Genomic DNA, 15,655 nt, shown 5'->3' on the forward strand with positions numbered 1-15,655 from the left:
GAGCATGAGCTTTCGTGAGCTACAGCTCACTTCATCGGATACATGAATGCTGTAGCTCACGAAAGCTCATGCTCAAATAAATTGGTTAGTCTCTAAGGTGCCACAAGTACTCCTTTTCTTTTTGCGAATACAGACTAACACGGCTGTTACTCTGAAACCTGTCAGATAGAACAGAGTTATCTTTGGGATCTATTGTAACAAATTATATCAAGGAGTGACGACATTATTTAAAGCAAAAACATACTTTTTTAGTTTACATTTCTGTAGTGGAGACTGTAAGGCTCCTTATAGTAATTCCTATTGTGTCCACATGTATAAAAGTAAAAGTGTGTCCTGCATTAAACTAGTAAATATTGGGTTTTGTTTCAGGTTAACCAGCCAAAGTTTAATCAGCGACGGATCAGCAGTGCCAAGTTCTTGGGAGAACTTTACAATTACCGAATGGTAGAGTCAGCTGTAATATTTCGAACTCTATATTCATTTACATCATTTGGTGTGAACCCTGATGGTACTGCTAGTCCACTGGACCCTCCAGAACATCTTTTCCGAATTAGACTGGTCTGCACCATCCTTGATACCTGTGGGCAATATTTTGACAGAGGTTCCAGCAAACGGAAGCTTGATTGCTTTCTTGTGTACTTTCAGGTATTAATAAATTTAACTTTGTGTTTAAAATTGTCTTTGTGTGGTGGGTGTATCTTTGCATGGTCCTAAAGATTTATCTATATAGTATCTAGAATCTGTACATTTAGGTTTTTATATTTTGGGCTCTGCTTCAGAAAAGCATTTAAATGTGTTTAAATTTAAGCACATGAGCAGTCCTGTAGACTTCCCTGGGACTATTCACATGCTTAAATTGAGCACATACTTAAATACTTTGCTGAATTGAGGCCTGAGTGTGAACCCTACAAGCTCTGTAATGATTTTTTAAATCCCTTCTGATGTTCATAGTTTTAATGAGAGAGATTCTTGAAATGGCATTAAAATGTCAAATGTAACTGGATGTTGCCATGGTAACGCCATAGAATATTCTGAAACATTCGTGGACTTCAGAGTGCTTGTGTTAATCTTTCAGTTTAATTTCGAAGGACAAAAGGAAAACAGGGAAGTTAAAAGATAACTCCAGTGGAGGAGTAGTGGCATTAGAGCTGTCAAGTGATTAAAAAAATTAATCGCAATTAATCGCACTGTTAAACAATAATAGAGTGCAATTTATTTAAATATTTTTGGATGTTTTCTACATTTTCAAATATATTGATTTCAATTAAAATACAGAATACAAAGTGTACAGTGCTCACTTGTAATAAAAAATAAAGTATTTGCACTGTAAAAATATAAAAGAAATAGCATTTTTCAATTCACCTAATACAAGTACTGTAGTGCAACCTCTTTATCATGAGAGTTGAACTTACAAATGTAGAATTATGTACAAAAAAACCTGCATTCAAAAATAAAACCATGTAAAATTTTAGAGCCTGCAAGTCCACTCGGTCCTACTTCTTGTTCAGCCAATTGCTCAGACAAACAAGTTTGTTTAAACTTGCAGGAGATAATGCTGCCCGCTTCTTGTTTACAATATCATCTGAAAGTGAGAACAGGTGTTCGCATAGCACTGTTGTAGCTGGCGTCTCAAGATATTTACATCCGAGATGCGCTAAAGAGTCATATGTCCTTTCATGCTTCAACCACCATTCAAAGGGACATGCGTCCATGCTGATGATGGGTCCTGCTTGATAACAATCCAACGCAGTGTTGGCCGACGCATGTTCATTTTCATTATCTGAGTCAGATGCCACCATCAGACAGTTGATTTTCTTTTTTGATGGTTAGGTTTCTGTAGTTTCCGCATTAGAGTGTTGCTCTTTTAAGACGTCTGAAAGCATCCTCCACACCACTTCCTTCTCAGATTTTGGAAGGCGCTTCAGATTCTTAAACCTTGGGTCAAGTGCTATAGCTATCTTTAGAAATCTCACATTGGTACCTTCTTTGCATTTTGTCAAATCTGCAGTGAATATTCTTAAAATGAACAACATTTGCTGGAAGGAAAGGAGTACTTGTGGCACCTTAGAGACTAACCAATTTATTTGAGCATAAGCTTTCGTGAGCTACAGCTCACTTCATCGGATAGCTCACGAAAGCTTATGCTCAAATAAATTGGTTAGTCTCTAAGGTGCCACAAGTACTCCTTTCCTTTTTGCGAATACAGACTAACACGGCTGTTACTCTGAAACCTAACATTTGCTGGGTCATCATCTGAGACTGCTATAACATGAAATATATGGCAGAATGCAGGTAAAACAGCACGGGGGACTTACGATTCTCCCCCAAGGAGTTGAGTCAAATTTAATTAACACATTATTCCTTTAATGAGCATCATCAGCATGGAAGCATGTCCTCTGGAATGGTGGCTGAAGCATGAAGGGGCATACGAATGTTTAGCATATCTGGCATGTAAATGTTTAGCATATGCTGGCTACCAATGTGCCATGCAAATGCCTGTTCTCACTTTCTGGCGATATTGTAAATAAGAAGAGGGCAGCATTATTTCCTCTAAATGTAAACAAACTTGTTTGTCTTAGCGATTGGCTGAACAAGAAATAGGACTGAGTGGACTTGTAGGCTCTGAAGTTTTACATTGTTCTATTTTTGAGTGCAGTTATGTATGAGGTGAATTGAAAAATACTATTTCTTGTTTGTCATTTTTATAGTGCAAATATTTGTAATTAAAATAATATACACTTTGATTTCAATTATACACAGAATACAATATATATGAAAATGTAGAAAAACATCCAAAATATTTAATAAATTTCAATTGATATTCTATTGTTTAACAGTGCAATTAAAACTGCGATTAATCGCGATTAATATTTTTAATTGCGATTAATTTTTTTGAGTTAGTCACGTGAGTTAAGTGCGATTAATCGACAGCCCTAAATGGCATATATATTAACTCAGTTCCTTTGTGGTTAAACTAAAGAAGTGATTATTTAACATATTATGGGGTTCCCTGTCAATACATATCAAATTTGATCAGTCTAAAAATTAAAAGATGTTTTTTCCTGATTGCTGTTAGTCCTGAAAATCTGAAAGTCAGACTGAGTTCTTTCTGGCTTGAACATCACCACCATTAATAAAGGTTTTGCTGATCATACTCTGCCTTCAGATACACCTGCGCAACCTCATTGTTCTCTCATTCTGCCCTTAAATACACTTGTAGAAATAAGTGTAGAATTTCCTTTGCATCTTACAGATGAATGTAGTGCTGGTTTGCTACATATCTCCATAATATGATGCAAAAAGAAAAGGAGTACTTGTGGCACCTTAGAGACTAACCAATTTATTTGAGCATAAGCTTTTGTAAGCTGTATACAGACTAACACGGCTGTTACTCTGAAACCCATAATATGATGATACTTTTGATAGAAGCATCACCCACTGATACCTGAAGTTTTAATGTTCACATTTTGGTGATAAATGTCTTCCCTTTTAAAAATAAATATGATTTGTATGGCTGCATTTGTACAAGAATTGAAATGCACAAAGGACACGTAGGTGCCCATCTCTCATTGAAAGAATCTGCCACAAAAAGGGTATTTACATTCTATATCCATTTTTTTGATAATATTGTCAGTTGCCAAAGATGATTCATTTGGTTATGTAATTTAAAATCTGGATTGTCACTTTAAGATTCCATATGGATTTTTTTATTTTAGGGATTTTGTTCGAATTGTTTCAAACTGTTTTAGCAAGATATATGACTTTAGTATGTTTTTAGTGACTTGTATGCTCCTACATTAAAGAAAATGTTTTGGTAATGTCTTTTTTCTTGGTAAAATAGCTTCAGTCAACATGAAGTACAGTATGTATATAATGTGAGGATGTTTTGTATTTCAGAGGTATGTTTGGTGGAAGAAGAATTTGGAAGTTTGGACAAAAGACCATCCGTTTCCTATTGACATTGACTATATGATCAGTGATACCCTAGAACTGCTGAGACCAAAGATAAAACTCTGCAATTCTCTGGAAGAATCCGTCAGGCAGGTACAAGACTTGGAACGAGAATTCTTAATAAAACTAGGTAAGAAATAATATATCAGCAAAGCCAGTTGTTCGTCTTTTACGCTGTTGTTGTTGTTGTTATTTATTTATTATTCTCACTAACCCTTAGGCGTTTTTAACCTTTTTATGGATTTCCTGACCTGTTCTGAATCTGGGAAATATATTAATTTGATGTACCTAAAGAAACACTAAACACGAAGGTGATTGTGGTTTTTATTTCTGATGACTGGTGTAAAAGGAAAAGGAAATCCACCATCTCTAATTTTGTCAGTACGCAAGAGCTTTTGGCTGATTTGATACGGTATTTAGTGCATCCAGCAGTCCTGGTGGCTGAGTAGCTCATCACACAGAAGCGTATCCATTGGGTCAATTACCTGGACTCCTTTAAGGTATATGGGACCCTTACAGTCAAACACTGGGCTTTTAGAACAAGTAGGGTGGCCAGGTGCCCGGTTTTCGACTGGAAAGTCCGGTCGAAAAGGGGACCTCACAATGTGCGGTTACTACTAGTGAGGGAGGTGCCAGGTCATCACCCGCTCCAGCCCCCTACTCATCAGGGGCCACCTCCTACCTTCATTGGGTCCCAGCTCTGCAGGAAAATCCGTCCTGACCCGGGAGGTGAGGGTAGGAGGGGAAGAGCAGTGAGTGATGCAGGGGAGGGGTTAAGAGGAGTGGACAAGGATGGGGCCTATGGGGAAGGGGTGGGGCCTCGGGGGAAGAGGCAGGACAGGGTTGATTCCGGCACTTCTGTTGGAGTGTCCGGTTTTTAAATATTACCAAGTTGGCAAACCTAAGAACAAGGCATTCAAATAAGCATGAAATGTGTATTGTAATATCCAGTTATTGAAATGAACAGTTGTGCCTACTCATGTGGGCTAGTGGATATTATGTGAAACTAGGGGTCATTTGAGTTCTGTTCCTCAGTCTTGACATGTGACCTTAGACAACTCCCTTGACCCCTTTCATTCAGTTTTCCTTCTGCATTACCTGCCTCTTAGCAGTTGATTGAACCAAGTTTAAATTGATTGAAAACCATCTTGATAGTCTTCAAGGAAAGACACTGCAGAAATGCAGTGTGTTAGTATATTTGTTGTTTGTATTTCCACAGGCACACTCATGAATGCATATAGAGGGGCAGCTGGGCTCCAGTGGACTAAGCATAGGGATGGGTGTCGAGATCTGTGTAACATCCCTGACTTTGCTACGCCACCTTCGGCAATTCATGAAATCTCTCTGACTCTCATTTACACCATTCCATAAAATGGAGATAAAATTATTTACTAAACCACCTATTGGAAGAGCTTTGAAATATACAGTTCTTTTCATCCACAGAAGTGTGGTGTTAGCATGTCTCCAGTGAATACTTAAATAGATGAGGAAAATGGTGCTTTGGGCATCTTTTTCAGCACTCTAGGAAGGGTAAACTTGACCACTTAGTATCTTTTTCTTTAAAGTTAGGCCTGCAAAGTGTCATGAGTGTTCCAATGTTTGCTATGTAGAGAGATTAACAGTGTCTTTAACAATGATGTATTACAGAAATAAAGTAGAAAAAATACTTTTGCTTGAACTTTTGGAATATCTAGCAAGTAGCAAGCAGATCTGGAGACAAACTAAGTCACTCTTTAAGAGACTTCAATGAGTCAAGGAGACTTTAGGAAGTGGTTGACAGATAGCTTTCTGGAAGAAATCCTTCCCTTCAGGATGCATAAAAGTTCTGCAGGATAAAAGTCACCAAGGAATTGCTACTGGTGGTCTGCATCAGAGGAAGAAATGACAGTTGTCATGTGGAGTTACAATATTCTTTATTCCCTGGGTTGAAAAGGTTCAGTATAATCCTGTATTTTCCAAGACACATGTTGACTTACTCTTATGTTAGGCATGGCAATAGCAATTCTTGTCAAATTGGAATAGTTTGGAACTACAATAAAACAAGGGAACCTGTTTGCTATTCTGTTTACTGACCACAGCTCTATTTCTAGAAAGCTGACTGTCAAACATCTTGAGTCTTTTATGTTTTCCTTGGAATGCTCATAAATAGGCTCACAGTTTTCAGTGGAGGAAATTACTCTATGAGAATGTGCCTCCCTTACTTATGCAAAATATAAACACTACTTCTGTTCTCTTTATGCTTCTATTAAACTGGATTCATAGACTGATTTATTTAAAAAGCATATGGAAACTAGTGCTGCATTTGTGAGTTACTAAAAGGTAAACCTGTTCTTCTTCCAACTACAGTGGTATACATTTATGAAACACTCCAAAGTTATCTGTGTTGAAATTAGTTAGCATCAGGAGCAAACACCCAGCCATGGGGACCCCACAGCTCAATTGACCAAACACTCCCTAATGTTTAGATCTAGAAACACTAGGGTAGTGATGCATTTAAAAAAAAAAAACATCTTTATGCAGTGCCATTGGCTGTTAATGTATTCAGTCGTTGAATGGATTTATTTTATAATTTTTAATTTCTAATTGGAAGCCCTGTTTTGCTAGAGGCTTTTTTGTGGATTTTTTTACTTGCAAGTGTTTTAGGCAAGAACTTGATCCACACTACTTCTAGTTAAATCAGTTCAGTTCTCAAAGTAATCCCTTAATTTAAGGGTCAATATGTGGAGAAATTATGCATTGAATTTTATTTTTAAGAGGAATTTGCATTTTGTTCACTGTGCTATTCATTTAATTAAAATTCTTCAAATATAATTTAGTATTAATATCAGACTTTGATTTCCTTATATATGTTATGATGATCAGAAAGGAAAAAAACAATTTGGAATGGAAACCATTTCAGGTGAAATTTTTTCCCTTCCTCATGGCATGATCTAAACTACTGCTTTCATGATCTCTAACTCACCCAAAAAGGCAAATTATGACTAATTAGATGCATTTTAATATATTCCTTTCAAAGATGCCCAGCAGTTTCTTCTGTATGTAAAAGTAATTTCCAGCCTCTGAACCATTTTCTGTAAATCGGTTGCATCCAGTACAGTAGTGGGATCTCCTTATTCCTGGAGCGTGAGTGAGCCAGTTTTGGGGAATGGCATTCCGTTGTGTTCATTCTGGCACCAGACAGGCAGATCACTGTTGTTATTTTTAAAGCTGCGATTGGATGAGTAACTGTGTTGGATTTCCAGTATCTTTTGTTCCCAGTTGAACACACACATGGTAGGATAGTTGCTAATCCGTTGCTGTTATGACTATACATAGATAAGAATCTTCTGGACCCTACTCTCTTTCTCTGTTCATATCTTTGAAAGCTATTATGATAGGTGCAAATATTTTCACTGGAAAATATTTTGTTTGAATAGTTTTAATGAGGGATCTGACCAAACTCCAAATCATAATCTGTTCCTACACGATTTTAATAATTTTGTCAGATTTGTATTTCTGTGGATTTATTTCTGAGGTTCGGTAAAGATTCCAGATAATTAAAATGGATATATGACAGATTTTTTTTATACTATTTACTTGACACTGTTCTAGCCTGTGTTAATATTTTGTACTTTCACACACATGCCTATCTATCTCTAGATATGTGGCATGAATATAAGAATAAGACATCCGAAAGAACTTTACAAATTATTTACATGCACATACAAGAGGAGCCAATACATGGTTGGAAATGAACTTTTAACAATTTGGTGCAGCAGCTTGACATGTAGTGAGGAAGAATATAGTGTCCAGTTGAAATTACTGTGTAGGAAAGAAATTTAAGCAAGCAGAGTGTATTGTAACTGCCAAAATGGAAATTTAATCAAGACTAAAAGGTTAATAGTCCTACTCTAGCAAAACCGGCTTGTGATTTGAAGTGATCACAAGTGGCTAGGACGTCTATTATATTTCTTGTTCGTATGATAGCAAGTCGAGCAAGTAGAGTGCTCCTCTAACATCTCTGCTTGGCACTGGATCAGTATGATAGAGGGAAGATTGCCGCTACCTGCTCTCACACCGTTATTACCAGGTTTTTTTTATGTGGTGGAGATGCTAGTTAAAAGGATTTCACTGGTCGGATGGGTTGGCTGCTCTCTAAATAGGCTGATATGGAAGCAAAAACTAGTAGTACTCTTTGCTCTCATCACCCTTTCTCCCATTCTAATCACATTCCCTTTACCTCTGCCCATACCTTCCTTAGGCCCAGTATCCCCTACGCCAAGGGTCGGCAACCTATGGCATGCGTGCCAGTTTTTAATGGCACGCTGCTGCCAGCCAAGTCCCAGCTGCCGGCCCCAGCTCAGCCCGCTGCCGAATCCAGGCCGGACCCCAGCAGGCAGCAGTGTGCCATTAAAAATCCTGCCTGCCCCAGCCCGCTCTTCTCCGCCCCCCTCCCCCTGCACCGTGGGGGCAGGGTGAAGAAGCTTGCTCCTGCCGGCTGCTGCTGCAGGGCAGGCAAGCTCCCCCGTCCCCGCAGCGTGCTGGGGTCCTGCCCCTCCTCCTCTCCCTCCCTGCCACCCATCAGCTGACGGCCCTTGCAAGGGAGGGGGAGAAGCCGCAGCTGCCCGGGGAGGAGGCGGAGAAGAGGTGGGGACAGGGCCTTGGGGAAGAGGGGTGGAATCAGGGCATATCGCCTCCTGCCGTGAGCCGCTCTGGGCAAGGGGCTGGGAGCACCCACACCCACATCTCTAGCCCCCTGCCCTGACCCCCCTCACACACTCCCAGCCCCCTGCCCTAACTCCTGCACCCTCCTCACACCCCCCAGCCCCCCATGCCATGCCCTGACTCCTGCACCCCCCTCACACACCCTCTGCCCTGACCCCACACACCCCAGCCTCCTGCCCTGACCCCTGCACTCCCCCCAACCCCCTGCCCTGACTCCTGCACCCTCCTAACACACCCCCTGCCCTGACTTCTGCATCCCCCACACCCCATTCCCTGACTCCTGCACCCTCCTCACATACCCCCAGCCCTCTGCCCTGACCCCGGCACTCCTCATACACACCTCCCAGCCCTCTGCGCTGACCCTTGCACCCCCTCCACATCCCCAGCCTTTCCTCCAGCACCCTCCACACATACCCAGTCCCCCCCACACCCCATGTCCTGATTCTTGCACCCCCCACATTCTCACCCCCACCCTGAGCACCAAACGGGAGCTCCTGCACTCTTCCCCCCCACCACATTCCTACGTGCACCCCTCGCACAAAATGGGAGCTGCCCAGGTAAGCACTCCACGCCCAAACCCCAACCCTGAGCCCCCTCCCTCATTCTAGCTCCTGCTCCTTCACCCCCAGCCCTGTTCTCAGTGCATTCCCACCCTCAGCTCCGTGCAGAGAGAGGAAGAGAATGGGCTAGAACCAGAGAGAAGGTAGGTACCCACTCTGTGTGGGCAGGGCTGGGATCCCAGACCGGCAGCGGGCTGAGCAGGGCAGTAGCCAGGACCCTGGCTGGCAGGAGCCGGCAGACGGAACCCCAGACCGCTGGCTGCCGGTCTGGGGTTCTGGCTGCTGGCCCCTTGCCAGCCGGGGTCCCGGCCAAAGGCCCCGCTCAGCCTGCTCCCGGCCTAGGTGAACGGAACCCCAGGCTGGCAGCGGGCTGAGCGGACCGGTGGCATAAGATCAGCATTTTAATTTAATTTTACGACAATACGACATACAACAATAGTTTAGTTATATAATATATAGACTTATAGAGAGAGACCTTCTAAAAAATGTTAAAATGTATGACTGGCACGCAAAACCTTAAATTAAAGTGAATAAATGAAGACTTGGCACATCACTTCTGAAAGGTTGCCGACCTCTGCCCTACACAGTTCTCTTCTCTCTAAAGATACCTTTTCCAGTGCTCACTCCTCAGTCTCAACTCTTGCTCTCCTTGATTGTTAACTCATCCAATGTAAATGGATGTTGGGGTTTGAAACTGGAACAGCTTTAAATATATTTCTTTTCATTAAACTTCAGGTGCTGTTTAAAAGTGTTACCGTTCTTGAGTAATCTGTCCATGGAAACCCAGGTTTTCATACTTGCTCCTTCAGCCAGTATGGGTTTGAAGTGCAGCTGAAAGACCATACTCTCATGTCCTCCTTAAGAATACCTTTGTGATTCAGCATCAGTCCATTAGTTCTGAGGGGAGTTGTGTCCAGTTCATCATTAGAAAGGAAGATTGATAGCTTGGAGCCTCTGGAATTGGCAGGAAGGGAGTGTGTATGCATGAGCAGAACTTGAGTCAAACTCCACGAAGTACAAAACAATACCCTAGTATTAATAGCATTACTGAGATTTGGCAAATTTAAATGTCTTATTCAGGACTTAGGTCCAGATTTTCTAAAGTGACTTATGATATTGGGTGCCCTGTCCAAGACCCCTTAAAAGACCCTGGCTGATTGCGGGTGCTCAGCGCTTTCTGAAACTCAGGTCCTTTTAAAGTCTCCAGTTGGGTACTGAAAAAAACATGGGGTTCCCAAAATCACTGTTCATTTAGAAAATCTTAGTAGATAAGAATTGTATACATCAGCATTGCCAAGTTTGATCTAAGTACCTCACATGGCCGCCATTAAGACTGTATCTGAGCAGCTCACCTAAGAATGTGTTTTGTTTTTTAATTCAAGGGAGTACTGGATCCTCTTGTATGAAATATTGCATTGTTTAATATAAGCATTTGAGTAGAGAAGTGCTCTGAAGCCCTAGTATTTTGTTGTCATGCTACTGGTATAGATTTATATTATTAAACTGATGTGTCTGTAAAATCGCAAAAGTTACTGCATGACCTGTTTTAGGACACTTAAAATAAATCTGTTATCAGTGAAGTGTCTAACAGCCGACCAGCAAATTGATGTTATACAATAAACTAGAGTAGGTTAACATTTGTCTACTTTGAGTTATAGAACTGAAACAAGGAAAAGGCACCGCACTTGTTTTCTAGTGATCTGTAGATTGAAGGCTACACAGATCTTTCTAACAAAGCCTGGCCATCAGATTTTCAAAATGCTTCCTTGTAACTTTTCATGACTTATAGCACAACTCATGGATAATGATTAAAGGAGCAATGTGAATAATATTTCTGCAGTGGATTCATGGACATAGCCAATACAGTTGCATTTGGGGTAGTCTGTACTGAGCTGATCATTGTTGGTCTGTGTTGAAGCCCCAATTTAATGCACTCATGATGGCCCATAGAAGCAAAAATCTCTCTTGCTACAAAAATTTGTCCCCAGCTCAGGTTTCCACAGTTATGAAAATGAGCCCAAACTTGCTGCAGTAGATTGAAGCATTGGTTGCTGTAATAAGAAACAAAAGTAGCTACTCAAAGTTCTTGGAGAATGGAAATTAGTTCTTTCTTTGCACTCCAGAATAACTAACCTAACTGTATGGGTCATATAGTTTAAACTATGAATAAGGTACTGTGTACTGACTACATCAGTTTTGAAGGGTATCTTTGAAAAATCATTGGCTGAAATCTTCTGTGTTGGGCAAGGCTAGCATCAATATCATTCTCTGCTAGCTCAAACCACAATCCCCATGAGTATAAAGTGGTTTTGTGGATTAATGAAAAAATTTAAAGTATGTATGAAAGAGTACTTTGTGCTAGAAGCTTGTCCATTTTTGTAGTGGATGGCTTAGCTTTAGCAAGATTTTTTTCAAAAATAAATTACCTTGTTTTTCCATATTTCAGAGCCATACTCAATTCTCATATGTTTTTTATTAATAGTTTAACTATTTCTAAGACTAAATTGTAAGCTGAAATATACCTGCTGCATTTTCTGATCTGATAATGTGTAATGGGGTCTGATTCCATAAAGGAGAATTGAAATTATATCACAGAATATTTAGTGACATAGTAGCAGGGTCTGGGATAATCCAAAATTATTCAAACCAAAATTAAAATACACTTGTAATTATTTAAAGGAAACAATATAACTAAGAGAACAGATCAAATTGAAGGATAATTTCATGAAGAAATCGGAGCATTAGTGAGTTGGTTGTCTTGTCAAAATAATACAAAACAAAAACCGAAGACAAAGTAGACTTAACAGGGATGGAGACAATGAGTCTGTTAATGGAGAAGATGGTAAGATGAGCTGGGACCCTTTGAAGTATTCCTCTCTACAGTATGATAGGGACATTAGGTGACTGCTTTGGGAAGGGTGCAGGATTTGCCCATACATACTCAAATGCAGGATCTCAGGACCTTACTAGGGAAACAAAAAACAGTTTGTTTTACAAGAATCTATTATAAACAGGCTAAATGTTTTGTCCAGAGTTATGAAATGTACTGAGTTTCATTTTATAATAAATCACAGTAACAACAAAAATGTTTACTGTGGTTTTGTTTGATGTAGTGCCATAAATTGAGAATTGAGAGTTTCTAATACAGGTTGTAGGAATTTTCACTACATGCTCTGAAGTGTTTCTTAAACAGTCTGTACAGTTCTTGATAAATCTCCCAGAATACTGAAAATCACACTGCAGAGATCCAATAACATCCAGCATCTGGCATTTTATGTACAGCATCTAAGATGTTTGTGTCATTTTAATGTAGCCTTCAAAATGTAGTACAGGGGAGTTGAAGAAATTTCAAAGATATTTTGAGATGTAACACTTCTTTACTTGATCGGTGTTCTGTGGAAATTCCTAAATGTTCCCAGTAAAAATTCTTTCTTGAGTTGTTTTGAAACCATTTTCTCTTACGATTTTGCTCAGAAAGAAATACCTTATACAATTATAAATACATATATCATTCAAGACTTAATCACTAGTCCTGCATAATACTTTAGTCAGCATTTACTAGGGTTGGGTTTTTCAAACTGTCATACATCAGTGCAGTATTTTTAATGTGATGCCACAGCAAAAGATTGCTTCCTGTCTAACACATTCTATTCCTAATCCCTTCCTATTTTTCAACTCTCAGGCATTGTGAATGACAAAGATTCAAAAGATTCTATGACGGAAGGAGAGAATCTGGAAGAAGAGGAAGAGGAGGAGGAAGGTGGAGCAGAGACAGAAGAACAGTCTGGAAATGAAAGTGAAGTAAATGAGCCAGAGGAAGAGGTGATCACATTCATTTACCTTGTTTTGCACTATTCTTACATAGAAGGAAAAATACTTAGCATTTTGCAAACCATAAAGGCCTAAACTGGGGTTGGCAAACTTTTTGGCCCAAGGGCCACATCTGGGTGAGGAAATTGCATGCAGGGCCATGAATGTAGGGCTGGGGCAGGGGGTTGGAGTGCAGTAGGGAATGTGCGGTGTGGGAGGGGGTGCGGTGAGCAGGAAGGGGCTCAGGGCAAGGGGTTGGGGCAGAGGAGGGGTGTGCGGCGTATGAGGGGGATCAGGGAAAGGGGTGGGGGTGCACAGTGTGGGAAGGGGCTCAGAGCAGTGGTGCAGGGAGGAGTGCCTGAGGGGTCTCAGGGCAGGGGTTTGGGGGGCAGGAGGGGTTTGGATGCCGTAGGCGGTTGGAGTGCAGGCAGGGGGCTCAGGGCAGGGAGTTCCCCATTCCCAGCCAATGGGAGCTTCCAGGGAGGTATCCACAGGCAAGAGCAGTGCACAGAGCCCTCTAGCCCCCTCCTCCCCCCAGGGCTGCAGGGACGTGATGCCGGCCGCTTCCTGGAGCAGAGCGGGGCCTGCTGCACCGCGGGGGTGGCAATCCTGCAGGCCAGATCCAAAGCCCAGAGGGGCCGGATTCGGCCCGTGGGCCGTAATTTGCCCAACCCGGGCCTAAACCTTGTGGTAGGCCTGCATAAAGCCTCGAAGTCAGTTGATGCAGCATTGCTCTGCTGTGCACAGGGCCCTAGTTGTAGAGAGAATGTTTAGGTGGGATTCTAAACCCTATGTGCTGTGGAGTTACCAGTTCTGCTTGTGCTTCATGGAGGGAAGGATTCTACCTCCTAGCTTCTATGGAGAGTCCCTGTACAAAAATCCATTTGCTCAGGTTATGCAAAAAGGGCCCTTAATAATGTCCCTCAACACCCCTCGGAAGGTAGGCAATAATATCCCCATTTTACATGTGTGGAAAAGTGAACACCGAGCATTCAAGAGACTTTCCCAAGGAAATAGTGGAAAGGAAGGGTTAGAACTCAGTGCTGTCCTCAGTCCACAAGGAAATAGTGGCAGAGGAAGGGTTAGAACTCAGTGCTGTCCTCAGTCCACAACCCTGTGCTCTGCCCAACAGAATCATAGAATATCAGGGTTGGAAGGGACCTCAGGAGGTCATCTAGTCCAACCCCCTGCTCAAAGCAGGGCTAATCCCCAATTTTTGCTCCAGATTCCTAAATGGCCCCCTCAGGGATTGAACTCACAACCCTGGGTTTAGCAGGCCAATGCTCCAACCACTGAGCTATCCTTTCCTCCCCTCCTCTCATGCTACCTCTCAGCATAGCTATTAATCTGTAAATATAAAGCTATTTTTGTACCATCTCCTATACCAGTTATTGGAGCAGATGCATTAACTATCATATAAAAGACCAAAACTAAAGGAAGCAAGAGGCACATTGTGCTGTTCATCATTTTTCCTGTGTAATATGGATAATAAGAAGCATTGGGATCGTGTCAGTCTTCATTACTGCTTCAGTAATCTTTTGAATCAAATTGATATAGCCAATACAAAAGCAAGTGTGCAATATGCTAATATATGTGATCTTGAAAATTCTAACTTCTGTGGCTTAATGTAGCTCAAAGTTCGTTTCTCTCTCCAAGTTTGTGTGTCTCTTTTTGGTCCAGTAAAAGATATTACCTAACCCACCTTGTCTGTCTAATATCCTGGGACCAACACAGCTTCAGCAACACTGCATAAAACAGCTTGTCTAATAAAAAATTAGTCTGCTTTCAGATCAGTCTCACTGGGGAAAATGTAACTTGTTCAATAAAGAACAAGTTTTGGAAACAACATGAGGACCCAGGCATAGGGCAGATCAAGGGTTAGTGTGACAGTAAGATGAGTATTCAAAAACTGATCGCTAACTGTCGCTAGATGGCATGGCATTATCATTCGAAGCAGACTACATTGCATGTTGTGATCAAAGATCAATCAATCGATTATACAACATTTCATGGCACTGAGGGGGGCTGTAAATAGTGAATGCACTTAATGTTTCTCTCATTAAATTATGTTAAAATGTAGCATGTCATTAAAATTTAAACTTTAAATATGCTATTTCAGGAGTGCTCAGACAATGACGATGAGGAGGGTGAGGAAGAAGAGGAAGAGAATACTGATTACCTCACAGACTCCAATAAGGAAAATGAAACTGATGAAGAGAACACAGTATGTGCCACTGCTTTTGAATAATGAGACTGGTTTTACATGCTCAGTTTTCTTGACTGAATATTTTTAGCAGATAATGCTCATTAGAGATTAGGGGACATACACTAAAAATATTCACAGATGTTCTTTCAGACAAAAACAAGTTCAGTTTGACATTTGCAACCCCTTAATGTTTGCTTTTCACAGACATTCATACAAACAATTTTACTTACAAGACTCTTAGGAAAGTGAAAGTGTCACAAGTAATCATGAAAATACTCATTCACATTGGAAGAGATTGCATAGCCATTGTGAAAACACTGAGTGGACTGCTAGAAAAAAGGGAAGTTTTGACATGCTATTGAGGTAACTAATAGCAAATTGACATGGTAAAGTAGATTCTCCTTCGTGTCACAGAATTGTAATA

The 15,655-nt window shown here is 40.9% G+C and overlaps 1 protein-coding gene across 5 annotated transcripts in view; it reads left to right on the forward strand.

Annotated features, from left to right (window-relative positions):
- UPF2 (UPF2 regulator of nonsense mediated mRNA decay) overlaps window positions 1–15,655 on the forward strand; it is a 132,867-nt gene that overhangs the window by 72,835 nt on the left and 44,377 nt on the right. For all 5 annotated transcript variants that reach the window (XM_073328768.2, XM_073328763.2, XM_073328766.2 and 2 more), the window contains 4 exons: window positions 370–645; window positions 3,898–4,081; window positions 12,898–13,037; window positions 15,145–15,249. In XM_073328768.2, coding sequence (XP_073184869.1) covers window positions 370–645; window positions 3,898–4,081; window positions 12,898–13,037; window positions 15,145–15,249 — 705 coding nt within the window. The remainder of the gene's footprint in view (window positions 1–369; window positions 646–3,897; window positions 4,082–12,897; window positions 13,038–15,144; window positions 15,250–15,655) is intronic.

The sequence above is a fragment of the Lepidochelys kempii genome, chromosome 1, assembly GCF_965140285.1.
Source record: "Lepidochelys kempii isolate rLepKem1 chromosome 1, rLepKem1.hap1, whole genome shotgun sequence".
NCBI classification, from domain to species: domain Eukaryota; kingdom Metazoa; phylum Chordata; order Testudines; family Cheloniidae; genus Lepidochelys; species Lepidochelys kempii.